Here is a 27,529-nt window from a genome sequence, read left to right as displayed (position 1 = left end):
CCAGTCCCAGCCCGCCTGTGTGCGGTGGATGTCCCCACAGGACTCCATCTCCTCGCCTGTCAGATGGGGAGTGTCCCTTTCAAGCACACTCTGCAGCCTGGATAGGTCACCTTCCTTAAGAGGAATAAAGTGACTTCTGAGCAAGTAGCTCAGGGTCTGGAATCAGGTCCTCCAAGAGTCAGTGGCCAGGTGGTTGAAGATTCCAGGCTTCGGTGTTTAGCTGCTGGGTTGCCCAGGTCAGTGGCCTCCGCACTCCACGTGGGTATCTCCTCCACATTCTGTGTGCACTGAGAGCCTGACCCCCCCGCTCCCTGGGGCTCAGAACCCCCACCTCCTCAAAGAGCATGGACAAAGAGCCAGGGAACAGCCAAACTGTGGTAGAAAAGTCTTTTATTCTAGCGGTCAGGCCCCATCCGGCCTGGCCTGGGCCTGGGCCTGGGCCCGGGAATAGCTGAGCAGAGCCTGTCCCTCTCCCCTCTGCCTCCTCCCACCTACTCCGGCTTCTCTTTGTCCTGCTTCTGCTCCTCCTCTAGGGCCAGGGTTCGCTCTCGCTCCTTCACCAGCTGGACACCACAGTAGGTGACAAATAGGACGGCCAGAGTGGTCTGGGGGAACCCTGTGTGGGGAAGCAGGACCCCAGCCTCAGGGACTCTTTTCTTCTCATGCCCCTCCCCACTTGATTGGCCCGCGCTGCTAGGTCCCTGGGGTGTTGGGGTGGGGTGGGGGCATTTCAGGAGGCCCCAGTCCTCAGGTTGCTACGTGGCGTGTTCTGCAGCCACACCTCCCGTCCCTCACCTGTGAGTAGCAGGCGCCTGGCAACCAGCTCTGTGAACTCAAGACTGTTCAGGCTTACAAGGTTGTACATGATGATGGCCCAGAAGTTCATGGCCCCAAAGAGGGCCCGGACCCTGCGAGACATCTGCTCCGACAGAGAGGCCTGCCCAGTCCAGGAAAACATTGGCAGTGGGGCAAGAGGTCAAGGGGAAAGAGGACACAGTTGGTCAGAGGTCCTGCCCACAGGGCTCCCCCAGGTCCTGGGGATGTGCTCGGGTCTCTGAGAGTCCCCAGGGCAGCCCTCCCTTGTTGTTAAAGATGGGAATACTGAGGACCAGAGAGAGGGGAGGGCCTGACCATCACAGCCTGGCCCAGGTGTCCACACTCCACAAAAGGGGGTGCTAGATACCCAGAGGGGGAGCCACTGCCCTGACAGCCAGGAAGTTGTGGTGAGAAAGTTCCGGACTGGGGGCCAGGTGTGGCTGGAAGACTCCAGAGAGCAGCAGTGCATCCCCTCCAGCGACCCAGCCAACCCCTGCCCCAGGCCTTCCCTACTCACCTCAATTTGTGCTAGGGGCCCCCACTCTGCCAGCTTCTGCACCCAGAGTTCAAAGTTGAGGCCAAAGCAGTTAAGGAATGACCACAGGTAAACAATATCACAAGGTCCAAGCCACAGAGTAGTGATGGCAAAGGTGGCCACGGTGGCCCCCAGCTCTGGAATCACCTCGGAGTGCTCCCCACCAATGTGGTCATACACATACCTGCAAGAAAGGCAGGAGAAAGGACCAGCGGGGGTGTGGGAGAGGGCAGGTAGGAGATGGGCAAAGGATATGCCACAGGGGCAACCCTCCTCAACACCATCATCCCGGGCACGTCCAACATCCCTGACCTCAGATGGCTGCTCCTCTTCTACCCAACGTCAGAATGTGGAAGGCTCAGCTTTGAACTTCCGTGTCTCCTCATCCGTTCCCCAAGCGATCTCATCCAGACCCAAGACTTTGAACACTGTTTCTAGGCTGATGAGCCCCAAATCTGTGTCTCTAGCCTGCTCTCTTGACTCACACATCCAACTGTCACTAGACATCTCACTTGAATGACAGAGTCCCCCATCCCTGTCCAAACCCGCTGCATCCTCATCTCAGACAATGACACTTCCATCCATTCAGTTGCATTGAGAAGACGTGGTGCCATCTTGGACTATCAGTTCCCCTCTCCACATCCAAGCCAGCAAATTCTATGGGCTCCACGCAGTCCTGACTGCTGCTTGCCACCCCCACTACACCACCCTTGCCCAGCGGGTCATCTCCTCTCATAGATTATTGCAAGAGCCTCTTAAGTCACTTCCCTGCCTCTGCCTTGGACCCCTACCAACCGTTCTCCACATAGCAGCCAGAATCAGAGCACATGACTTCCACAGTCAAACCCTCCCCCAAAGGCTCCCCATTACAATTAGAATAAACCACCTCCCTACTAAGGCTAGAAGATCCCATGATGTCTGGTTTCCGCCCCCCTCCCTGACCTCTTCACCCACCATTTCCCGCTCATTCTTGCCTTACTGGCCTTCCTGTCCCTCAGACACAGGCAGCTGGTTCCTGCCTCAAACCTATGCCCTTGTTCCTTCTCCCTTGAATTCTCTTCCCTAGATTTCCTTATCACTCAAGTCTCAATTCAAATATCAGAGGCCTGCCCAGACCACAACTGTAGAAGCTTCTACCCTGTGGCCAGCTTCTATCCCATTACACTTGTTTTTTTTTTTTTTTTTTTTAATAATGCTTACCACTCTCTAAAATTATTTATGTGTCTGTTTACCTGTTTATAGTCTGTTTCTCCCCACTAGACTGTAAGCTCCATGAGTTCAGGGTCTTTGCCATGTTCACTGCTGCATCCCCAGTGCCTAGAACAGTGCCTGGCACATAGTAGGTACTCAATAAATATTTGTTAAATAAATTCAGTAGAAGACCCATTGAGTAACTGGCCTCTTCATGCCTTGACCTCTTCATTTCCAGTGGTTGCTTCTCCACACCATCTCAGCCACCCACTCCCATGGTCATACTCCAACTTTGTCACCACTTGAAATTTCATTCCTTCCTAGTTATCATTCTCCACCCAGCCCCTCCTGACATGCCCCCCCAGCTCCAGTTCTTCAATCTCATTGATCCCTCCCCCTCCCCCTCTTCCTCACCTTGCAACCCTATTTTTACCACCCTCTTTAACTGGCTTAAATTCAATGATCATCATTATAAATAACCTAAAACCCCGCATCCTTCACTTCTTCCTTCTCACCAATCTGGGAGAGCCCAATCTCCCATGGTCTCCTCACCTGCACCCAAGAGGCTAAGCTCTGATAAGGAAAATCTCACACCTTTACATGCTAGAGTCCATAAATCCACTACCTCCAACCCCACCTGGGCTCTCAATGCCAAGGTTTCTCTAGTCAGCTTCTTCTTCTGCCATGCTCTCCAGTGGCTACTCCACCCTTATCTCTCCCCCAACTGTGAGCGGGTGTGGTGGGTGAGCTAGGCAAGAGGAAACGGGGCCCGAAGATGCTGCCTCCCTCTGTGCCCAGCCCGGCATCTCTCAGCTGGTGACCTTGCCTCCTACTTCATGGAGAAAACTGAAGGCTTCCGGTGGATCCCTTACTTCTCGACACTAACCCGCCACCCTGCATCCATGCTGGCTTCTGTTCCTCCTTCCTGTCCTGAAGCCAAGCCTCTGCCTAGCACTGGTTCCATCACCTCCTTCCTCCTTGGGGACCTCACTCTATCAATCACCCCTCTATCCTGCCTCCCAACTTAGACTTCCTCTTAGCAACCGAGCATGTCCCACTATTTGCTGTCTTAACACACCTCACTTCTCCCTTCAGCAACTCCTCTGTCTCCCCTCAGTAGCTAGCTTCCCAGCAGCATCTGACCCAGCTGCCCCCCACCGTGCCTGGATGCTCTTCCTTGTTTCCAGACTGTCATGTGGTCTTGACTGTTCTACTCCTCTGACCACACCTTTCAGTCCCTTCTGCCACTCTCTCTTCTTCCCCAATGGGAGTCCTTCCTGCTCCAATGTCAGCCACACCTTCTCTCCTCTTCTTTACTCTCTCTCCTTGGGACTTAGGCACTCCCAAGGACTAAAGACCACCCTCCCACACTCATAAGGCTCGGAGCTGCATCGGTCCTCCAGACTTCTCTGAACTCCAGACCCTCAGACCTAACCACCTCCCTGAACCTCCACAAGAATGTCTCCCAGATTCCAACCATTTCTCACACAGAACCCCTCTCTGGATGCTGCCCCTCCATCTTCCCAGGCATAGGAATCTGGGAGTCATTTCCCTCTCCTTCTTGATCCCCTCAATCCATGGCCAAGTCCTGTCCAAGCTCCCTGCTGTGTGTCTTGACTCCAACCATTTCTCTCACCTCCAGCGCCCCCACCCATGTCCAAACCTCTGTCTTTCACCTAGACCTCTGCGATGACCTCCTCCTTGCTTCCTCTGGCCCAGGGCTGATCTTTTAAAACGTGGACCCATCTCTGCACTGCCTTGCTCAGACACCTGGCGGGATGACTGTGACCATTACCCCACCCCACCCCAACTCACTTGCAAAGCCAGTCGTTGATGCCACGGTCAAAGTGCCTGAGGGAGGAGGGCAGATGGGTGTGAATCAGCCAGGAGCAGTGCTCCGGGGGAATGGGGGAAAGAGGCTACGGGAAGGTGGGGATCCCAGTGGCTTGTCCCCGGACCTCGCACTCACGTTTCGGCGAAGACATAGAGCGCGGTGATGCACTTAGGAGGCTGGGGAGGGTCCAAGTGGTCAAGGCGCGCCACTGTGTTGACCACGCCGAAGAGGACGGCCGCCTTCACCCAGTCGTACACCAGGTTTGAGTAGGCTAGGCCAGCTGGGGATAGGGTGTCGTCACTGACTGGGGGGCGTAGCGCGGGTCTCCGCTCCCCGGATCCCCCAAATCGTGGTAGGGAGGCACGGAGCCAGGCCCTCCCCTACGGCCTCCCCCGCAGGTCGTAGGGGAGGTCCTGGCAGCCGGCCCGCCCCTACGGAGACCCCACCCCCCACTTCCTGGGGGAGGAGCCGGCCCGGCCGGCCCCAGGGAGACCCCACCCAGGCTGTGGTAATCAACCCGAGGCCCTTGTGAGGCGCCTCTGCCCGTCTGGCCTCATAGAACAAAGCTAACTCCAAGTCCAAGGCATTTCAAAGAGTAAATCCCGGCTCCCCCACCCTTGGATAGGTGCTGTGCCCTCGCAGGGTGTCAGCTCCCCAGCAGTGACGCCATGGGGGCGCAGAGGGTCTGTCTTTCTGTCTTTCCCAGTCCCTGTTCTGGCCCAGTCGCGCACCCACCGAGGGCGCTCTCCGGGAGGCGGTTGGCAAACTTGAGGTCACTGGGGATGGTGAGGATGTAGAAGAAGTGGAAGAAGATGTCCACGGCCATGATGGCCACGACGCTGAGGCCGCCCTGGGCCCGGATGCGCCACAGCTCACCTTCGCGCCTCACCGGCTCCACCTGGCTCATCTGGGGGATGCGAAGTGTCTGAGTGGGGAGGCAAGGCCTGCCGGAGGCATCCTGTCTGAATGGGGGGGGGTCACCAACTGTCTGGGGATCTGAAGGTGAGGGGAGACGCACCTTCATCCTGGCAGCTGTACCTGAGAGTGGAGTCACTTCTCCAGCCTGTGATCCCCGTCTGAGCAGGGAATGTGGCCCCATGCTGGGGTCTGAGGAGGCAGGGTATTATGGCTTCATCCTGGGGTCCTGCCTGAGGGTGAGGACACAGCCTGCCCTGGGAGTCCTAGCTGAGATGGGAGCCCCTGTCTGAAGAGGGAGACCCAGCCCTGTTCTGGAAGCCCACAGGGTGTCCGCTCACCTGGGCGTGGAAGCGATCAAAGGTCATGATGGGCCCGAAGAAGAAGAAAGGCAGGTAGAAGTTGTACTTGAGCAGGTCAGCTAGGGAGTAGCGGCGGTCAGGGTGGGCACAGCTCTCCAGCGCAAAGCTGGTACAACGCAGCACGGTGAAACCGCTGCCCCCGTGAAACAGCACCTCTTGAAGATCAAAAGTGCCTGTTACAAACCCGGTCTGGATGGGAGAGAACAGGCCGCCAGCTCACCAGGTGCCCCATCTTTGGGAAGCCCACCCAGCTTCCCATAGGGGCCCAGCGTTGTCCTGGCCCCTTCCTCTCTTGCAGAGCCAATCAACACTGGCCACTGAAGGCTAATTCATGTTGAGTGCTTGGATAGAGCAGGGAACAAGCTGGACACATCCCCGCTGCGGTGGAGGGGACCACTTTGTGGGTAGGTATGTGCCACAGTCAAAGGTTTGGAGACAGGTGGGAAAGTGAAGGAAATGCTTGGGGGAGACTCCAAAAGCAAGGGCTTAAATGGGGTGAGCAGTTTGGGGTCCTATTCTTGCACCCTCCACCCTTGCCCTTCCCCAGTGCACACCTGCCAGGAGATGAGGGGATCCAGCTTGAAGGAGGCAAGGCTGGCCAGGCCGAGGCCAAGACAGAGCCAGGGCTGGCCCAAAAGTGAGGCCACATAGAGGCTGACACAGTGGCCAAGCAGCAGCCCCAGGTACCAAGGGCCCATCGTGCCCAGCACAGCCAGGGCCCCATACACAGCATACATCCAGGAGCGGAGCTGTGGACAGGGAGAAGGAATGGCTTATCTATCCATACAAGTGGAGGTGGGACCCCAACCCTTGTTGCTCAAGGGGAGCCGGCAGGGGAGGCTGGGGTGGCTCAGGTCCAGCTCACCTGGGGGGCAACCATCGTGCAGAGTTTAGCAAACAGCACATGTCCAGAGAGGGCGAAAACGATGATGTTTCGGAAGGAGGTGAACCACATCACCCACTCGAAGTCAGCCACGTCCTGGGGCAGGCCCGGGCAGGTTAAGGAGGGGCAGGAGGCAGGATGGGCTGGCGCTTCGGCTGAGCAGAGTCCCAGCACCTACCTTCCCAGCCCCCATATTCTTAGGTATTAGAGGACAGCCATGGCTGGAGGCCCTCACCTTCCCCTCTGGGGGAAGTACCAGCCAGGTAGGTAGAGAGAAACGAGAGGTACCATGTGTGCTGCCCTGCCCCCCAGAACTCCCCCTCTGTTCAGCATATTGCCTGACATTCCACCATTAATGGCATTGTTCCTGGGAAGGATGGTGCTGGAGGCCCCTGCTGAAGCATGTCTCAATTTAGTTCCTAAATGAGCAGTGTCTGGGGGCAGACTTGATGTGGCCCCAGGAGGACACAGTGGGGAAATGGATGGGCCAGTGGGGAAATGGAAGGCTCTGAACCTCAAGCCAGAGACCCTCCTCACTGTGAGCCCTCTGTTACATGGGAACATCTGGAACGGGGGAGAGTCGGAAAGGGTCCGGGATGGGAGACACATGCCAGGGATCGGGGACCTCAGTCAGGGACCCTGGGGTGTGCGGGACCTACCATCTTCCGGCCAATGTACTCCCAGCCAGGTCTCACAGATTCCCGGAAAGCCTTCCTGTGGGCCCCATCTGAGAACAGAGTGTGGCCTCAGTGGGGGCTGCGGGGACTTCACACCCACACCTGCCCCTACAGCAAGGCTGACCCCCACCCTAGAGGGATGGGAATGGGTCTAGGTCTCTCTCTCTGCCTCTGCTTCTCTCTGGGTCTCATTGTGTGTCTCGGGCCAGGTCCTGACTGTACCCCCGAGTGTCTCTTTCTCTCTCTCTCTCTCTCTCTCTGTGGCTCTGTGTGCAGGTCTCCGTCAGTGCCTCTGCATCTGTCTCTCCCTGTGACTACACCTAGCTCAGCCTAAACCCCCGGGCTTAGGGAATATCCTAGGTCTGGAGCCTTGAAGTTTATGGCCTTGCTGGGTAGAACCCTGAGGCCCGCAGGGGAAGAAGGGTCCCACCCCCTGCTCCAGAGCCCGGCCGTTACCTTGTGAAGCTTCAAGGAGACCCCGACCAGCATAGGCCAGAGCCCCACTCAGCACCAGGGAGTATAAGCCCAGCTCCGCCGCGGGCAATGCTGTCTTGATGCTCATAGCCTGGATGGCGCTGGGGGAGACAGATCGGGTGAGGGCACTGCTGCCCCCCAGCCCTGTCTAGCCCCAGCTGATGGTCCCCCACAGAAGTGATAGGGATCCCGTTCTGAAGAGAGATTGCCCCTCCTGCCCTCCAGGGATCTCATGCTATTATCCTATCCTATCCCTGTCCCCCACCCCTCCCCTCCCAGGTGCCGTAACATCCGGTGCCCATTCCTAGCAGCTGTTCTTGCTCCCCCTCTTCCTTTTGAAGGCTTTTGAAAGCCTAATCTTCACTCTCAGCCTGCCTGCCTCACCTTCATTTACTCCTTCATACCTTTCAGGTGGACCGGTCCCCACCCTTTGCTCGAACTGCTCTTGCCAAAGCCTCAGATAACCTTCATGTGGAGGGATTCCATCTATGTCACCTCAATCATGTTTCTGGCCCCCAGGGTCCCCACCCCCCTCAGTAAGCCTCCTTCAGCTCCTGACAATGCCCCCCCAATACCCCCTTCTCGGATTCCCACACCCCTCCAGAGCTGCCTTTACTTCCCTGAGATCTCCTGGCCTCCCAGGTCCTGTCCCCAGCATTAAGCTTCCTTACCTCTCATTCAGCCTCCAGCCTCTCATTGATTCCCATTGCCCCAACCAGCCCCTGAGCCCCAGCCTGCCACTTCCCTGGCCCCTGCCTTGTGTCCGTGGCCACACCGCCCACTCTCTCAGTGCTTGTGTATTCAGCCCCTAGATGCTGGCTAGAGGCAGAGCTATTTGAAGAGGTGCCCTGGGGTAGTGGGTGTGGGGCCAGGCAGGGCCAGACCGCCCCAGGGATGGTGCTGGCCTCTGTCCAAGGTGCTGACCGGGATCAGGCTCAGGGTTAGCCTAGCCACGCCCTTCTTCCAGGGCCTAGTTCATCCCCAGGAGTCCTGCTGGGCCACCCCCTCCTATGCTCCAGCCTGGCCTTGGGCTTTCTCAAGGGTGCCACGGTTAACAGACCCAGGGCCAAATTAAAGGGAGGAACATGTCTAGGCACTTTCTTGGGCTGGGCTGGGCCAAGAGGTGGCTGGCTTGGCCCTGTCTCCCACCCCTGATCCTCCCCCAAATCTCCTTTACCAGCAATGCAACCAGCTCTCCCGGGTCCCCACAGTCAGCATTCTCCCCACTACATAGACAGAGGGGTCATGGCCCAGAGAGGGGCAGGGATCTCTCAAGGTCACACAGTGAGCCTGGGACAGGATTGTGTGTTCCCGGTGAGCCCTCTGGAATCTCAGTTAAGAGCATTGCTGCCCCTGCCCATACCAGGGGGCTTCCCAGACTGACCTCTGCACTGTTGGCCTGAGGGCTGAGGCGCCTCCTCATCGGCCAGGTTGGGGGAGGGAGGCCTGGAGGATCGGGTTAATGGAGCAGGAGTTTGAAACCGGAGCACGGTGAAGAGCCCACAAAATAGCTTTGTCAGCTGCCTCCCACTTGCCACTTTCCAATTTTAGCTCCCCATGGCCGGTGCTGGGTGTCCCCAGTGAGGCCTCCGTGAGCAGGTCCGGGGCTGGCCCCTGGCCTGGGACCTCTTCCGATAGACCCCCGGACCTTACTGGATACAGCGGTGCCCCCTGCCCCCTGGTCCTGCCTGCGTCAGGTACACCTGAGGTAAAGACTGCTTTAGGGCCTGAAGTCTGGGATGAGGGGCTTGAGGTGGGCTCCGTAGGTCTCAAGGACCCCAGAGTGACTGAATCCCCTGCTGGCACTGACCTTGAGGAGGCTGTGAGGGACCCTGGCACACTGCCCACCTCGGGGCTCCGGGGTCCTGCGTCCAACCGTGCGTCCGTCCGACCAGCTAGGCTCTGGAGCCACAGTGGGGTGTGTCCAGCCCTGGGGTCCCCACCCCCTCAAGGCTATGAGCGGTGAGTGGTGACAGCAGGAGGAGGGTGGAGGAGGGCAGGGAGGAGGTGGCCTTCCTGGAGCGGAGCGGAGCTGAGCAGAGTGGAGCGGAGCCGAGCGCTGCAGAGCTGCTGGCCACAGGGAGCCGCAGGGAGGATCGTGGGGGAGGGGGGGCAGGGGTGGGGGAAGGGGTGGCCAGTGGTATAGGCTCCAACAGGGACCACCTGGGCCTCACTTCAGCTTGCCTCTCCTGGTCTGTAGAGCCTGTGCCTCCCTCTCACTGCTGGCCAGGACTCCCCTCTTCCAGGAAGCCTTCCAGGCAGCCCTCACTGACCTCTTGTGAGCCTGCCCCCACTGCATGCACACACATGCACACTTCATGCTCAGCTCCATACTCTAGCCCGCACCTTTACATGTGAACTCCCAAGGGCTGTCCCAGGGCAGATCCATCTAGCCCCCTGCCCGGGTTCATTTCATTATGCCAAGAGGCCTATAGCTGGCCAGGCATTGGTGCCTGGGGGAGGACTGGCTTGACTAGTAGGATTGGAACTGGCCTGAGACATGTGGCATAGGGGGTCCCATACCCCAGCCCTGTCCCATAGGCAGTTGCCCAGGTGGAGGGGTGCTAGCAGGGTCACTGGGCAAGACTTAACTAGGTTCCTGAAGGGGCTGGCATCTCTTGAGTGTCCCTAACCAACCGGGAGCCCTCTGGGGGCAGGGGACATGGCCCTCACTCGTGCAAGGGGCAGCCAAGGCCTCAGCCCAGCCTTCCCAGTGGGGAAGGGTATGCTAAAGAACCTGCCAAGAGGACAGGAACATCTGACAGTCTCCCTTTAGGAGGAGGACCTCAGCGTCTAGGGGAGCTGGCATCTCTGTCGGGGCCAGTTCATGCATATGCAGTGAGCAGGATCCGGAGTCTGGGGGGGTTGAAGGAGCTGTGTGACTGTAACAAGTCATAGGACAGGTCCTGGAGCTCCTGCTGATCCCTTGACTCCAGCCACGGGCTCAGCGGAAGATGGGGAAGGAAGGGGCTGTGCCCTGTGTCCCTCCCCCATTCTCTAGCAGGGGAACATCCAGAGCCTGACCAAGGTCTGAGAAGGGGAGGGAGAGTCTCCTACCCTCCCACAATGCCCTTAGGCAATGAGCTGCCTCCCAAGCAGACACATTGGCCCAGAGCAAGAAGCAAGGAGACCCCAGCATACATACCACACAGAACGACACGGAGACCTTCATCACTGGTGCCCGGCCCCGAGAAGTGTACACGAAGATCACTGCACAGTATAGGGGCTGGGTGAGGGCTGCCGTTGGGATCGTGGGCACCAGAGTTGGCCAGCGTCAGGGATGGATGCCTGAGCCAGACTGCAGGGGTTAGGGAGGGCTTCCTGGACAGGGGTGGGGGTGGGGGTACACCTGAGCAGAGTCCTAAGGTAGAGTCAATGGTTGTTAGAAGGGTAGTAAGCTAATCACAGTAGCCGGGCACAGTTCTAAGGCTTTACATGGACTCTTTAATGTCACCACAACCCCTAGGGAAGGTGTTACCATTTTCCCCAGTTGATAGAAAAGGATACTGACGCACAGGAGGTGACCCCGTAAGCTTCTGGAGCTGATCACCCTGCAGGGGCAAGAACCCCACACATCCAATCCACCCTGGGTACGGGCTGAGACCAGCCTGGGCCGGCCACTGAGTTGGTGCCCCCAAGAGGCTCAAAGAGAATGGCTCAGAGAAGCAGATGGGGGGTGGATCCGCTTGTCGGAGCCTCAGATCCTCATTTGCAAATGGGCCTGCTCTGACCTTATTGGGCTTTTGGGGGGATTCCATGACTCACTCCATGAAGGGCGTGGCTCACTGAATTGCCCATAAAGAGAGCCACAGATGCCTCGCTCCAGAAGCCCAGAGAGGCAAGGCTCACATAGCAGGAGCTGTGCACCGGGTGACCCCACGCAGCGGGGTCTGCAGGGAGCCCGGCATTTGGGGATGGCAGGCTCGATAGAGGGCTAGGGAGGCCTCTTGGACCTGGCACTGGACAGTCCAAAGCCAGCTCCACCCTGTATGAGGGTGGTGGCAAGGGAGGGTGCCTGGCATGACCAGCCCACAAAACAAGAGCAGGAAGCTGATGGAGCTTAGACCAGCACAAGGGCTTGGGGTCAGCTTCCCGAAGGCCTCCAGGGCTACTGGGAGAGATGCTATGGGCAGGGGGTCAATTCTCTCAAGTCTCAGCATCCTTTCTCATTTCTTGGTGTGTTGTTGCTCAAAGTAAAAACACACAGTAGCCCGTGTGTCTGTAACTGTGTTTTGTGTCAGTTGTCTGTAGGGTGTGTGTTTTGCGTTGTATGTTGTTTATGGCATGTGCTTGTGTATGTGCATGCCACATGCACTGTGTGTGTGCACGTGTGTGTATATATGTGATGTGTGTACTGTGTTCGTGGGTATATGCAAGGCTCAGGGACGGTAGGCGGTGCCTGTGGAGAGGGGCTGGGGTGGCCGTGGGCTCACTGGCGGTGGAGAGGGAGAGGCGAGGCCACTGCACATGGGGGCTCAGAGGAGGACCCCCGCTGCAGGCCATCCTGCCCTGAGCTCCTGAAAGCAGGGAGGGGCCCCGTGGCAACGGAACGTATTTGGGGCTCCAATCAGCCTGAACCAGGCTGTGACCTTGTCCAGCTCAGCGGTGGTGCCCAAGAGGCCTTCGTGGGGATGGTGTCCAAGCCACACCCACAGCTCTGTCAGGTCTCACCTGTCAGTGCGGGAACCTGAGCACCCAGGCCTGTGGCACCTGCCCGGGGTGCAGCCAGGGAGAGCCCTCACGTGAGGCCTCTCCCCGGCCCAGCCTTTTAACTTGTCCTTGCCCCTCCGCTCTCCAAGCACCTCTCTCCTCCTCCTACCACTTTGGCTCTGGGCAGGGACCTCAGTGTTCTCATCTGTGAAAGGCAAGTCCAGCCCACCGGCCGCCCACCTGCCTGAGGGCTGGGGAGTTCCTCCTCAGGGTCCCAGGGACAGGTGGTGCTGCCCGGGAGGGGCCACGGGCACTAAGCTAGACAGACCAGGCTGCTACCCTCCCCGCCTGGTCCACTTGCATTAGATCCTCAGGGCCCCAGTCGTTGGCCCCTTTGACAACCCCTTCCTTCCTTAAAAAGTTCTGCTCCCCGGCTCCACCGGCCACCCCCCACCCCTCAGGGAAATATGAACAGCTCCCTCCCATCCAGATCTGGGCGATGAACCTGGAAGCCTCAGCACAGAAGCTGAGAGGCTCGGAGGGGCTGCATTCTGTCTCTGTATCCCATACCCTCCTGCTCCATCATGGCCCTACTGCCCAGGCCTCTCTGACCTGACCAGGAGCCCCCTGAAAAGAGCAAGTCAGATTCACCTCCGGGCCCCTCACAGGCCCAAAGAGGCTGGAATGCCGGTGACATTCCCTGCCCGAGGGCTGGCCGGCTGAGCGGATGGTGGCCTGTAAGTCTGTCTGCCCAGCTGGCAGGGGCCTTCCTAGAGCGCACCGAACCCCGTCGTGCCTGGGGCCGGGGGGCTGCTCCACAAGGTGCTCGCTGAGCTAGCAGGGCTAATGCTGAGGGCTAACACTTATTGAGTGCTTCCTGTGGGCCAGCGCTGCTCTAGCACTTGATACTTTTTCACACAATGATTCCCGCAGAGGGATGCTGATGGGGGATGGAGCAGCCTTGGTCTCACTAAGCTGGGGCGCTGATGGCAGGTGCCTGCAGATGTGACAGGGACCCCTGGCACGCAGCTCCACAGCAAAGCTCTCAAGGCTGCCCGTAGAATCTGTAAGTTGAGACAGTTGTCTTTATGCCCACAGTTGGCCTAAGCAAGGATTGAGTGCCCAGTTGACCTCTGCAAGATGCCAGTTAATCAGCTGACCCCCAAATGAGCAAACAAGATTTACTATGCCTGACTGCCCACTCTCTCTCGTGTAAATCCTGTTTTATCTTTGTGGAATGAAACCAATCTATTGATACATGCCCCTTGTACAGAAGTAAAAGGCAACCTAATAATGAGCTAAATGTCTTTGAGCTATTCTCTGACACATATAACAGCCGCCCCTGAAGGAGGTTTCTATTCTTGTCCCCATGTTACAGATGAGGACATGGAGGCTCAGGGAGGTTAAGCAACTTGCCCAAGGCCACACAGCTGATGAATGGGGAAAGAGATGTGCCCCTGGCACCCCCACCTATTCAGACCTTGTGACTTGAGGCCCTTTCCTCTCTCAGACACAGCCCTGAGCCAGGAAGGCAGCCAAACCACCCTCGAGTGGTTAGGGTGTGGGTTATGCCACCCTGCACTTCCCTGAGGAGATCCCTGCCTCTCTGCCCATCCCTGAGGAAGGATAGCTGGTCCTCTGCCTACTTATCCCTCCCAGGGACTCCATGAGGGCTGGAGCCTGTCCCCGCCCACACTCAGATCCCCTGTGGGGCTCCCCCACGCCTACAGGGGAAGGTACGGACTACTCGGTCTGGTGCCACGACTCTGCGTGGGGCCCACTTCTCACCGTCAACGCTGTCCCCTCCCGGCACGGGGCCTCTCAGTCCCTCTGGCCAGCTCCTTTCACAAGGAATCAGAGAAAAACTCTTCCCTTCCCGGGACCCTTAGGACCCTCTCAGCATTGCTGCTTCGTCCCGATGGCCTTCACTACACCTCGCCAAGGGACCTCTAGACCTGTGTCACTCCAGGCAGGGTCAGGGGTGTCCTGGCTGCGGGGGGCCAGCGCAGAGTACCTCCACAGCCCCCACCCCTGAGGCAGGGCCCAAGCAGACAGGTCCCAGGAGCCCCAGGTGGCTTCCCTCCGGAAGGTCTCCGCACGGCACGCGCGCCCGCACCTGCGAGTCACTCTGCTAGTGACCGGTCTGCGTGGGTGGGAGTGTGAGCACATGCCCGTGCGGAGGGCCTGTGAGTGCACAGCCAGCCCTGTCTGGGGGTGCGTGTATGCCCCGTACAGCTGCGTGCTCCCGAGTCTAGGTATTTCTGTGCACCTGCGGCTTTGTGGGGGCCTGGGGGGGTCTGGTCGGTATGTGTGGCTGTGGGTGACTTTCATTAGGGCCCCCCTTTCCCAGAGCTGTGAGTGCGGGGAGGCGGGGGTGACGCTGTGACAATTACAGAGGGACATGGGGGGCTCACCCCTCTGCGGCCGTGAAGGAGGAGCACCATGCCTTGGCCCGGACTCACTGCCTCAGACCCTCCTGCCCAAAGCTCCTGCCAGCCCCCCACCCCAAACAGGCACCCACTAGCTGCAGCCTTGTGGAAGCAAATGGAGGGGACTCCCGGAGCAGCTGGTTGGGGGTGGGCACCCACACCCTGGCGAATCGCTCAACTGAGAGGACCCTGCTTTTGTAGTCAGGCGGCCCAGGGTTAAATGTTAGCCCAGCTTCTTTCCATAAGCCTCAGTTTCTTCATCTGCAAAAGAGGGTGCCAAATCCCTGGGTTACTAGAGGACTAGGCGGGGTCAGGTTTCCATGGTAGATGCTCACTCACTGGGACCTGTGGCGATCGTGAAAATAATCAATATTATTACAAGTCCGAGGGTCTGCGGCTAAGGAAAAGCCCTGAAGAGAGGGCTTGACAAAGTGGCTGGGAGCATGTGCCCCCAAGTCTGCGAAGGTTGGGGGGTGGCCACAGAGGGAGCCGTGGAGGGGGGAGCTGGGGGAAGGTGGGGGTAATGCCCTGGTGAGGCAGGTGGGTGGGGCTGCGGGAGGCTCATCCTGGGCCAATGGAGGCCTGTGGGCCTGCAGGGCCTCCCAGCTAGGCCCGAGGCCAAGTGGGGCGAGAGCACCTGACCCAGGGGCTGCATCTGTCTGTCCACAGCCGGCTTATCGTCCCAGAGCTCTCGCTGGTGCTGAGCAGGTCGCCGGGCCTCCTCCCCTGCCATTGCCCGGCCTGTCCGGGGTTGCCTCCAGGGCTCCGCCAAGGCTTCTCCTTTGCCCTCCTGGTCTGAGGTGTTGGCTCTGCTCACCCTTGGGGAACCTCTTCCGGGAGAAGGGGCTGAGCTGGTTGCCCAGGTTGGCTTCTGGGAGCAGGAGCAGTCCTCTCCGGGCCTAAGGCTGCCCCGTCCCACCAGGCTGACACCGGGCCACCATCCTAGTAGTGTCCGCCTTCTGCTGCCGCAGGGCCTGCAGAAAGACCCCTTTCACCTGGCCCAGGGTCTCGTGGTACATTCGGAAATCCTCCTCCTTTCCACGCAGGGCACTGCCCAGGGCAGCCTTCAGCATCTCGTTTTCCTCCACCTGGATGGCCAGCCTGGGCCACAGGAAGAAAGGGCTCAGTGCGGCCCACGCGAGTATGCGTGTGTACAGGGGTGCTGGGAACGGGGCTGCCAGCGAGGCTGCTCTTGAGGCTCGGGGTTCTCTCTGACCCATCCCCTCCTCCCACGGACCCTGGGGGAATACCATGTGGGATTCCTCTCTGGGCCCACCCACAGCCCTGGGCCTGGCACCCAGTAGCACCCCCAAATGTTGGCTGCCTCAAGGATAAGTACTAATCTGTAGGGGTCCCTCCATCCTTCCTTGAACATCACTGCCTTTGACCCTGAAAGTTTAACTGAGTGAGAAAAGTGGCTTCAGGAACCCAGGCTTAGTCCAACTCTCGGAACTCGGAGGCCATCGGAGATGCGGCTGGGTCTCTCTGCCCTCTGGCGCCAAGCTGCTGAATTGCAGGCCTAGACCCCAGGACCCAGCAGGCAGCCCTCTGGGCAAACAGAAGTCAAACTGGGAGGGACAAGATGCTTCTGCCCATCAGAGTACCTCCGCGCAGACAATGCCACCCTCCGGAAGATGGGGCAGGAGAGCACCTGGTGGTCAGCTCCTCCATCTGTGATTCCATGGGCACATTGGAGAGCTGGGTGAAGGATGGGTCCTTCCTTTCACTCCTGTTCGGGTTGTGCCTGGTGCTGGAAGTGGGCAGACCTGTGGGGCAGTAGCAGCCACTTTCTGTGATGAGGCCGTGGCCCCGTGTCAGTGCTCTCCTTCTCCCCTCTCCACCCCACTGCCTAGTTCCTGCTTTTCCGCTCGCTGAAACATTATACTTCCTTCAAGATGGGAGACAAGGCATAGCATACCAAGTTGTCAAACCACTATGCTGTACCCCGGAAACTAACACTGTGTGTCAACTATACTTCAATCAAAAAAAAATTTTTTTTTTTAAGATGCAGGACAAGGGCTGCCTCCCTCCCGGATGCCGGCTCTGCATTCCCCTGGACTCACGCTTTAGTCTCTGCTACAGCCCTGATTGTGCTTGCTTTGTACCAAGGTGGTTCCTCTCGTTACTGTCTCCATCTTCGCAATTCACAATGAGTCTAGATCAGAACCGCCTCTGATGCCCTCATACCACTGAGTCCCCCTTGCCTCCAAAGCCTACCCTGACCAGCAGCTCCCTACATACGTACAGGGAGTCCAGGGGGGCCAGGGCCAGAGGCCACAGAATACTCAGAAAAAGAAATCAAAGGCAACTGGTGGGAATTTGGGCGCAATCCAGCGTCAGAAAACCTGTCCTGAAAAGGCCCTCAGAGGTGGCGTGGTTCTCGGGAATGGTGTGGCCCAGGGAAAAATCACCTGGCATCAGTAGACTTGGCTTTCACCCCCTGCTGTGTGGCCTCAGGTAAACCATCAACCTCTCTGAGCTGGTTTTCTCATCTGTAAAATGAGGATAATAGTTCTTGCCTCTAGAGCTCTCTGAGGCCTGGGTGAATTCACATTTTTACCTCAAGGCTCTGTGTGATCGGACCACCTCCTCAGTATTCTGTCACTTCTCTGACCTTGCCTCATACTCCCCTCCCCTCACCATGTGCCAGCCTCCCTTGCTATTCCTTGCTGTTCCTTCAAGCCTCCCACCAAGCTCTCACCGCAGTGCCTTTGCACTTGCTCCTCCCTCGAGTATCAGTATGCCTCACTCCCTGCCCCTCCCACTGTCCCTGTGCAGATGTCAACTCCTCAGGGGGCTCTTCCCTGGCCTCCTGGAAACCAGCTGCTCTCTCAGCACCTCCTATCCCCTCCTCGGCAGCGAGCCCCAGCACCTGCCTCCATCTGACTTAGCATGTCTTTTACTGGTTTTTTGGTAATTACCCATCTTCCCCACTGGAGTGGAACTGCCGTGGAGGGACCAAATTCCAGACTCAGGTCTCCTCCTTCTACAGATGGGGGTGCTCCACTCCCTGAAGCAGTGGTGCTCTGCCCACGTCATAGGCCAGCAGGTGGCAAAGGCCACATGGACACACTTTTTCTCAGGCCGCTGCTCTTTGCTGTCTAGGCGGAACCAAAATGGTTTTTCCTGCCGTGGCCGAGCACCCCCTGGTTGGGTTACTCAGGTCATAAGCCCAAGGCCTAGAGACACCACATTCCTAGGGGACCTATTCTTGAGGGCCCAGCAGGGCTAAGTTATAGGGACCTTCCTCAGCCTGGATTCTCAGCAGCAACTGGAAGGGCCCTTGAGGTCTGGGCCCTGCTGGTGGGAGAAGAGAAAAGGGCACAACTCCTGCTTTGTGCCTCATTCCTGGCACATCCTCCTGAAATGTTCTGATCTCATCTGGGCTGCGGACAAAGGTCTGAGTGTCCTCACTAGGGGAGGGGGTGGGGGATATACTGGGATGTTGAGAGGCAGGGCAGTAGGGGGAACACCTCCCCTCCAGAGCCTGTAGGGGGTTGGGATGGGAACGTCAGAGGGAGGCAGGTCCTAGCCCCTCCATACTGAAGATTCTTCCTTCCTTCGCTTCTGGCTCTGGCATCCCATGCCCCCAGCTGGCCCCAGCCACACGAGATGCTGATGCTGCTGGTCCAGGGACCACACCTGAAGAATCTCTGTGTTAGGGGACGCCTGGGTGGCTCATTCGGTTAAGCATCTGCCTTCAGCTCAGGTCATGATCCCGGAGTCCCAGGATCAAGTCCCACATTGAGCCCCATATCGGGCTCCTGGCTCAGCGGGGAGTCTGCTTCTCCCTCTCCCTCTGTCCCTCACCCTGCTCTTGTGCTCTCTCTCACTCAAATAAATAAATAAAATCTTTTTTAAAAAAAGAATCACTGTGTTAGAGAATAGATCTTTTAGTTTAGGACAACAAGATCTCCGTCTGCAGCTAGGCGTGGTCATGTGACTAGGATCTGCTCAGGACATGAAGGCAGAAGTGACAGAGCAACCTTAGGATCATGCCCTTAAAAGGTGAGGAGCAGGTTGTCGCCTCCCCTCCTACCCTTGCTGCTGCTGGTGGGGAAGCTAAAGCAGCCATCTTAGACCGTGGCGGCCGCATGTTGAGCACGGTGGAACACAAGACAGAGAAGCCCGGTCCCCAAGACTACAGAGAAGCCACTTCATCCCTGCTCAACTGCTGCCGGAAGCAGAGAGGGATTCTTCTCCTGGTCACCACTGCCATCCTGGCCTCCTCAGCAGGCCAACTTTGCCCCAGGACCAACTCTAAACAAAGTCAGCTCGGGACAGAGGGTTAAGGGTTGGGGAGGGGGTGGTACCTGAGGCTATTTAGCAGAGGCACTGCCGCCTCATATACGGGTTTGCAGGTGTCTGGGTCAGGGCCACGTGCAAGCCCTTTGGGGCTCCTGGTTCTGACTAGGAGGCCCAGGAAAGAGGACCCCCAGCAGCATGGGCAGGCAGAGCTCCACCCTGATGGAGGCCTCTGCTTCCCACATTCTTCTCGAAGGGACTGAAGTGGTGCTGCTGACAGGCCCCTCCAGTAGCGGCAAGGCCACCCCCTGCCACTGGGGCCCCTGGTCCGGCCCTACCTGTCTGGCTCCTGGGGGCTGCTCTCTGACTGACTGACGTCCTCCCAGGCTCCAGGCGCATCTTCTCCAGATGCTGCTCCAGCACCACGCTGCGTTGCCGCTCCTCCTGCAGCTTCTTCTCTGATTCCAGAAGCTTGCTGTTGCTCTCCTCCACCCTGATGATTAGACAGGAGGGGCTGCCATACCCCAGGGCAGGCAGGGGCAGCCCCCACCCCAGCGGCTCTGGCTCTCAGAGAGGCAGGCGCATCCTACACTGGTGGTGGTGTGACTTGTTCTTTGTTTTTACTGCGGGGACATAGGAACATGTGTTTGAAAGTCATATAGTTCTCTCCAAGGCTTAAAATGGAAAGTTTGCCAGCCACTCACACGCCTCCCCAATCCCATTTCCGGCTCTCCAGAAGCAATCATTTAGAACACTTTTAGCTGTTTCTTTGAATATTTACTGCCGTATTTCTACAGATGTCCATACTGCTATTTTTTAAGGCTTAAATATAATCTTTCGACTTCCTGTCATGCAACACGAGAATGTAGCTCTAGTTTAACCCTCTTCCCTTACCAAACAGAATCACCCCTCCACCTCCTAATGTAGTTACATACCATTTTTCAGCTGAATTAATAGTAGGGGGTGTATTAGTTTTCTATTGCTGCTGTAACAAATTAGCACAAACTTAGCAGCTTAAAACAACATATATTTATTATCTCATAGTTCTGGAAGTCAGAAGCCCAGCAGGCTCTGTTGGTTTGTCTGCTCCAGGTTCCAAAAGCCAAAATCAAGGTGTTGGCTGACCTGGGCTCTTACCTGGAGGTTCTGGGAGAGAATCCACTTCCAGGCTCACTCAGGTTATTGAAAGAATTCAGTCCCAGTGGAAGGACTGAGGTCCCTGTTTCCCGCTGGCCTCTGGCTGGGTGATTCTCATCTTTTAGAGGCCACTTGGCCCGCTCCATCTTCAAGGCCAACCAGACACCCTTAGCATGCTTTGAATCTATCTGACTTCCTCCAAAGCATTTCTCTGGCTGACCCCAGCTGGAGAAATTTCTCTGCTTTTAAGAGCTCAAGTGATTAAATTGGGCCCACCTGGTAATCCAGGATAATCTTCCTATTTTAGGGCCCATAACTATAATTACATCTGCAAAGCCCCTTTTGCCATATATCATAAAGTATTCACAGGCACAACAGCAGGGAGCGAAGGGCATGGGGGACAAAATCCTGTCTACCACAGGGAGTTACATTAGAACAATTATCCAGACATGGAGCGTGGTAATGATCAAATTTTCTTTCTTATTTATTTATTTTTTTTGCTTTTCTCGGATTTAGTGATTGCTTTCTGTTTATTATTATTTATTGTTATTACTTATTATTATTTTCTATATGCCCATCATGAACTCATGGGACTTGAAGACATTGCCATTCGGCCATTTCACAGGAAGGATTTGTTTAATCTCACTAGAGCTGGGGAAGTATGGCCTTCCAGACTTCTGTGATACAAAAGGCTCAGCTAGAAGGCCAGGACTCCCCGAAATTTAACCTAAGCAAAGGGTTGCATACACACAGGCAAATCAGAGTGGAGGTCTGGAAATTTATAGTGTTGGAGGAAGTGGTCTTCCACTTCGGTGCAGAGTCAAGACGGAGCAGAATGGTGACAATTTTGAACAGCATACAATTACTAACACAAAGCTGTATACTAACACAGTTATACAGCTACTAACATGACTTGTTCAAGCATGTTCCTTGAAACTTTATTTGCAAAAGCAAAAAAAAAAAAAATCGACAGGTCCATCAATAGAAGAAATACAGAGTAAGTGGTAAATATAATACCATGGAATGTGATAGAACATGACAGGGTTCAACACAGTGGCTGCCGGCCTCATGTCCACAGGTAGCTATTTCAGTTGAAATTAATGAAAATGAAATAAAATTAAAAATCAGTTCTTCAGTCACACCAGCCACATTTCAAGTGATCCAAGCCACATGTCGCTAATGGCCACTGCATTGGACAGCAGAGCTCTAGAACACCTCCTTCATCACAGAAAGTTCTGCTGGACAGCACTGCTCTGGCAATGAGAAAGAATGAGGTAGGGCTACATGTATAAACACAGATCTCCAAATCACGGGATTGGAGAAGAAAAACAAATGTCACAAGAATGCATACAATATGATGCCATTTATGTAAATAAAGGACAAATACATCATAGTGGATTAACACAATAAAAACACTCCTTAACCATAAAAAGAATTTGTACTGACCTAAAGAGGATGTCTGAGATATATTATTGAGTGAACTAAATAGCAGAAGATTATGCATAATATATGACCTAATTAAAAATTTTATAACAGATTAAAAATTTAAAAACAAATAGATACCAGTGCTAATGAAACTCAGCCAATGAGCTGACAACAGGGATGTGCAGCAGCTACTGAGTAGTCAGCTGGGGTGAGGGGCTTTCATTTTTCTGTCGTGTATTTCAGCAATGTTTGCATTTTGTTGAGGTGTGTATTCTGTTTGTGCTAGGGGATATAAGAAACTAACGGCAAACACCATATCAATGCTAAAGCACTTTATGAATTCCGACAAAATTTAGGAACAACCAAACTTTTGGTTTCTCCTCCCAAATGTGCCTTCCTCATCTTGATAAATGTCACCACCACCCATGTAGATGCCTGGTCTAAATACCCAGGCGGCATTCTTGCCTTCTCTCTCTTCCCTGCTGCTTTCAGTTCCAATTTACCAGCAGGCCCTATGGCTTTTCCTCGAAACACACACCAGAGCCAACTCCTTCTCACTCCTTCACCTGGAGTGTGGCCTGGTCTGGAGCTGCTCCTCCGCGGGCCTCCACAGCTTCACTTTCTACTCAAGACTTCCCATTGGGATTCTGATTATTCTCTTTTGACCAGTCTTCATTCTCACAGATTTTTTTCTTCTTCGATCATCGACTGGGCTAATTCGGCTCAATGTTTGTTTGTCGTGGTTTTGGGGGTGACTCTAACAGCTCTCTCAGACCATGTGCCTCAACCTCCGGACAGACCAGATTTTTTTTTGACTTTGCCTTTTCACTTTGTAATTGATTTTTATTATATTTCAAGAGTCTGACCAAACTGACCCAATGACAGTGTAAAGTGAATAATATTAAGTAAGGCAAGTCATTAGTGAATATTTTCATGTAAAAATTTTGCTTTTGTAAGGACTCTAAGTGTGGGGATACTGATAAAGAATACTCAGATAAGGAGGTCCCCCTACCCAGGTATTAATTTAATATAAATGATACAAGACCTTTATGAAAGACAAACAGACATGATATTATACTACATATATAATACTCTATACATAATTCATAAAGAGCTCTTTATGGATGTAAAGAAAAAAATATAAATGACTCCCTAAAAAATGTGCAACACTTTGAATAGATATTTAACAGAAAAGAACATGTAAAAGGCTATAAACATGTGAAAAATATACTCATCCCCACTTTTGGTTATAGCAAAGTAGATAAAAACAACTGAGATAATAGTGTTCCTTTATTAGTTTGGCAAACATGTTATGCATTGATAAAACTTTGTGGAGGTGAGGGCATGGGGAAATGGTAGGTAGTTCACATTATTAATGGGAATGCAAATGGATTCATGTTAAAAGGGCAGTTTACCATTATTTGTGAACATTTAAATGTACACATTCTTTGATCCAGTGATTCCACATTTAGAAACTTACAGTGATATACTCTCATAAAAATGTAAAGATGTGTTTAGTGTGAGTCCATCTTGTAATAAAAATGTAGGTGCATATATGTGCACATATGTATATGCACGTATACACATATATTTGCAGATGCATTTTTGGATGTGCAAGGAAAACATTTTAGAAGTTCTGACAGTTCTTTTCTATGAGGAATGGGGAACTGCAGGTTGGAAAAGGAGGCTTTTTACAATAAGTAAGTATACGTTTGTAATAGAAAAACTAATAAAACCTTCAATCGCATAGAGCAGGAGTTTCGATGCCAATGTGAGGGCAGAAGCTGTAAACCTGGACTCCTATTAAGCAGCAAGCTGCAAGGAAGCTCTCTGCATGATTCTGGAAGCCTCAAGAGTGCCCTGTTTGCAATAAAAGACTGAGACATCCGTAAGCCAGGGAAGTGGTAAGGAAACCTGTAGTCAACCAAGGCCTTAAGTGTGGGAGGGGGGAAGCACCGATCATGAGAAAATTGAAACACAAGCCCAGCACTCATGTGCTCAGGAAACCCTAACCCAATAAATTAGCATAAAGTACCAATGAGAGACCACTGAAACCCCCAAAGCTCCACAGAGACAAAAGCAGAACCATTCCATAGGAACACTTTCATAACCTGAGAACTCCCACAGAAAAAAGACAAAAAACCAACAACACTGAAGACAAGCTCACAGAAATAACACAAAAGTACAAACCACATAGAGAAATTATTCACCGTGAGGGGGAGTCAACAGACATTACTTAGGATCCTAATTAATGAAGATGATAGAGCAACTCTAAAGGGATGAAGTAAGTTTAAAATTATTACAAGGAGAAAAGCAAGAAGTCTTCATGAAGAACACTTCCTTTTTACACAAAAAAGAACTGCTAGAAATGAAAAAAATACAGTTATTAAAATAGGTTTCGTGGCAGATGAAGTGCAACTGAAGAGATTTAGGGAGCAGATTTGAAGATTTGAAGAAACCACGCAGTTATCAGCCCAAAATATCACGAAGGTTTGAGAGCTGCGGAGGAAAGAAGAAGAAGGTCTAACAGGGGCTGACTAGGCATTTCAGATGGAAAGAACAGAAACAATGGGGAGAGGCAACATATGGAGAGATGTCCTTGGCAATATATAAATTGAAGTCCTCGGAATGAAAAAGCACATCAATTACTAAGTAGGAGAAATACAATGAAATAAAGTACCTAGACCCATCACAGTGAGACTTCAAAATACCAAACACAAAAGGAATATCTGAAAAAACATCTAGAGAGAAAGGACATAACTATGAAGGAACAACAACCAAACTGATAGCAGGTTTCTTTTTGGCGACAATGGATGCTCAAAGACAATGAGCTATCATAGCGTCCCGGTGCTTAGAGAAAGTACCCGACCATCTAGAATTCTACACCAAATGAAATTCTCCTTCAAGAGAAAGGCAAAATAAAGATTCCAGAGTAAACACCATCCACATGGTCTCGCTGAACTAAAGGACGCACTTCACTAAGAAGGAAGCTGAACCCAGAAGGGAGATTGAAATGCAAGAAGCAAGAGTGAGGGAAGACATTTTTAAGTATGTTGGCCAAAGTAAATGAACACTGACTAATTTTTTAAAAGATGAATTTGGAGGGTTAATTTCAGAGGGTTTAGAAAGAAGAATGCAATATTAGAGAAATATTAGAAACCAGTAACATGAAAGACACAAGTAGGGGAATCAGAGTTAAACATTGTAAACATATTGGGGCACCTGGCTGGAGAAGCATGTGACTCTTGATCTCGGGGTCATGAGATTTTTATTATCAAAGGGATAATAAAGAAATCTACAGATTTTAGACTTGCTGAATTCTATGTTAAAAGTTACAGGTAACCACTAAAAGGATAGAGATAGAATGTATAACTTCCAAGCTTGCATGTAAGAGAGGGAGATAAAACCTGACCTAGCCAATAGAAAAGATAAAACCTGACCTAGCCAACAGAGAAAAAGGAGCAGAAAAATCATGGCAAATAGAAAATATTAATTGAGATGATCAAAATATTTCCAAATATTACAAAAAATGGATTAAACTCTCCTCCTCAAACACCAAGTCTCAGATTGAATTTCAAAACAAAGCCAAGGGGTGCCTGGGTGGCTCGGTCGGTTAAGGCTTGGTCAGTTAAGTGTCTGACTTGGTTTCAGCTCAGGTCATGACCTCAGGGTTGTGGGATCGAGCCCTGCATCCAGCCCAGGTCGGGCTCCAAGCTCAGGGGGAGTCTGCTTGGGATTCTCTCTCTCCTTCCCCCTCTGCCCCTCCCCCTTCTCTCATGCATGAGTTCTCTCTCTCTCTCAAATAAATAAATGAAATCTTTAAAAAAAATAAAAAATAAAAATAAAGCCAATTATATGCTTTTCAAAAAGAGACATGTTTAGTGACCTCTGTCATGAAAGACTAAGTGAACTAGCCCCTCCTATTGTAAACAACTAGAAAAGTGGATAAAATATAAGAAATAAGAAACAGCAATGTTCTCAGACACTGGATAACAGGATGAGAGGCACAGATCCTTGGACACAGGCCTTGAGAGAAGGGAAACAAGGACGAGCTCTACTGTTGTTTTTAGTCTGACTGCACCAGGTGAGGGGGTGAGGGGACCCCACGCAGAGCACAGTGGTCTCACTGGGATAAGGACACAGGACTCGGGACTTGCAGGGCCCTGAGGCCGCTGGAAGGGGTAGGGCAGAGTATGAGAGGGGGAAGCTCTGCCTCCCTGATGCGAGACTGGAACAGACCCCCCAGAAAAAGAAGGGAGTAGATACTGGGGATCTCTGAGAAGGGCAGGTCTCTACTTTGGGGTGAGAAATCCCAACAGGTTTGGGGGCATCCAAATGCTTTCCTTGTGTGAGCACTGTGGGACAGCAATGCCCCAGAGCAGAAAAGGCTGTGTGTCTTAGCTAATGGGCCTGGGACAGCCTCCAAGAGCTAGCTCCCCCGCACCCCAAAATGACACAGAACAGCAGAGTGAACCCAAAAAGGTCAAGCTAAGAGAAAAGCACACACACGTGACTCATAGTGAGTGCCTTGCTTGCCTCACACGAATTCCAGCTCTGCATGGGGAGGCCCTGGAAGAGGAAATAGCACGTGCAGAGAGAGGCCAGTAAAGGAGAACCCAGGGAGCTCTGCCGAGCTTCCAGAGGAACTGGGCCATGTGAGTGATGCAGGCGTTCTGTGGAATTGAATCCCCGAGGTAACCCACGGAACCTCGAGAAAGAATAAACCATCGTGTTTGAAGCCATGAAGCGTGGAATGGTCTGTTACACAGCAATGCATAACGGAGTCATCTTGGTTCATGAAACCCCCCAAAACTCAGGGCCACTCGAGGGAAATGGGAGTACATTTCTTCCATTTGGTAGACTAGAGGCTTGTACTATCCACTACATTTTAGTTGCAGAAGAAGAATTAATGTTACTTTTCTCTTATCTCTGAGTATGTCTGAAATTCATATCCTCTTCATGGATTACATGAAAAGGGAAAAAACACTGAAAGCTGGTCACTTCTCACTGCTTAGGTACTGACCACTTCCCAGCACCCCTCACTCCTTCTTTGGTAACGGTACTCTGTTTTTCCCTTTGGCAAGCTGCCCCTCCTCCATTCTATGAGCACCTGCAGGTACTTCCAGTCAAGGTGCCTGGCCTATGTCCAGGGATGGACCTGTGAGCAACCCAGGTCAGCTAGACCTTTTCTCCCAGAACGTGCTGGCACAGGAAGCGGAAGCCATTGGGCCAGCGCCCCAGGAGAGACCGCCAAGGGTTCCTGCTACCGCGTCCAGCCCCCAAGATTCCCAGACTTCCTTGGGCTCCTCTCCTGCCCCGCCCCTTGAAGTCGGCCAGCACCTCCCAAAATTTGCTTTTCCCTTAACGTAGCCAGAATCGGTTTCTACTGCCTGTCACCAAAGAGCCCTGGCTGCATGCCCCGGTAGGGCAGGAACTCAGTGGTGTCCTTTATATTTTTCAGTGTGGAGGTCACATGGTTGGGCCATGCGTTGGCCTGAGTACCTGCAATTCTTGCCAAAAGGGCCACTTGAGCGAGGAGCACTGATTTATCTGAATGGAAGTCTGTCAACAGCCCCTTGGAGAAAACTATGCCTCCTGGCCCACTGCCTTGGGCCACATGCTTCCCTCCCCCTCCCCAAAGAAGTCTCAGCTGCCATCTCTGAGCAACTCTCTTGCCCTTTGTAATTCTGATGTCCTTCTAGCCTTTGTCTTCCCACCAACTCCCCCAGTGCCCTGAGGAAGGTGCCGTGTTCATCAGAGATTTTAATTATTTGTGGACTGATCTGACTGCTTTAACTACTCCAGAGAGCCTCTCCCTGAGACTCCCACCTCATGTCCGCATGGATGCAACAGTCCCATTGAATATATGTAGGACAGGGCAAACCACAAGTGTGACAATAGGGCCCCAAGGCTCTGGGACACCTAGGTGAGCACCTGAGTGGTGACTGGAAATACC

At 53.8% G+C, this 27,529-nt stretch overlaps 2 protein-coding genes across 4 annotated transcripts in view; both read right to left on the bottom strand.

Moving 5' to 3' along the window:
* Window positions 1-375: 375 nt before the first annotated feature.
* HHATL (hedgehog acyltransferase like) lies at window positions 376-19,663 on the bottom strand. Of its 3 annotated transcripts, XM_032408875.1 has the most exons (12): window positions 19,350-19,663; window positions 7,670-7,788; window positions 7,196-7,263; window positions 6,519-6,632; window positions 6,208-6,402; window positions 5,633-5,842; window positions 5,112-5,283; window positions 4,512-4,656; window positions 4,358-4,393; window positions 1,334-1,535; window positions 796-937; window positions 376-616 (listed from the first exon to the last, which is right to left on the bottom strand). In XM_032408875.1, exons 2-12 carry the CDS (start codon window positions 7,773-7,775, stop codon window positions 492-494), a joined length of 1,515 nt encoding a protein of 504 aa, XP_032264766.1. In that variant the 5' UTR covers window positions 7,776-7,788; window positions 19,350-19,663; the 3' UTR covers window positions 376-491. The 3 variants fall into 3 exon arrangements, with proteins under 3 accessions (XP_032264766.1, XP_032264764.1, XP_032264765.1); XM_032408873.1 differs by lacking the exons at window positions 376-616; window positions 19,350-19,663 and adding an exon at window positions 9,498-15,240 and having other exon boundaries at window positions 844-1,535; XM_032408874.1 differs by lacking the exons at window positions 376-616; window positions 19,350-19,663 and adding an exon at window positions 10,833-15,240 and having other exon boundaries at window positions 844-1,535.
* The window catches only part of CCDC13 (coiled-coil domain containing 13), a 51,706-nt gene continuing 39,486 nt past the window's right edge, over window positions 15,310-27,529 (bottom strand). The window contains exons 14-16 of the mRNA XM_032408871.1: window positions 19,350-19,504; window positions 16,418-16,532; window positions 15,310-15,867 (exon numbers count right to left, since the gene is read on the bottom strand). Of these exons, the coding sequence (XP_032264762.1) occupies window positions 15,666-15,867; window positions 16,418-16,532; window positions 19,350-19,504 (472 nt within the window). The 3' untranslated portion in view covers window positions 15,310-15,665. The remainder of the gene's footprint in view (window positions 15,868-16,417; window positions 16,533-19,349; window positions 19,505-27,529) is intronic.

This window comes from Phoca vitulina, unplaced genomic scaffold (assembly GCF_004348235.1).
Source record: "Phoca vitulina isolate PV1807 unplaced genomic scaffold, GSC_HSeal_1.0 scaffold10, whole genome shotgun sequence".
NCBI lineage: Eukaryota > Metazoa > Chordata > Mammalia > Carnivora > Phocidae > Phoca > Phoca vitulina.
This window is presented reverse-complemented; position numbering and strand designations above follow the sequence as displayed.

Coding starts and splice junctions, on each gene's coding strand:
- HHATL (XM_032408873.1), bottom strand. CDS start 7,775: ATGAGCATCAAGACAGCATTGCCCGCGGCGGAGCTGGGCTTATACTCC. Junction 7,264..7,669: donor TCTCCTTGAAGCTTCACAAG/GTAACGGCCGGG, acceptor CTCTGTTCTCAG/ATGGGGCCCACAGGAAGGCT. Junction 6,633..7,195: donor AGTACATTGGCCGGAAGATG/GTAGGTCCCGCA, acceptor GGCCTGCCCCAG/GACGTGGCTGACTTCGAGTG.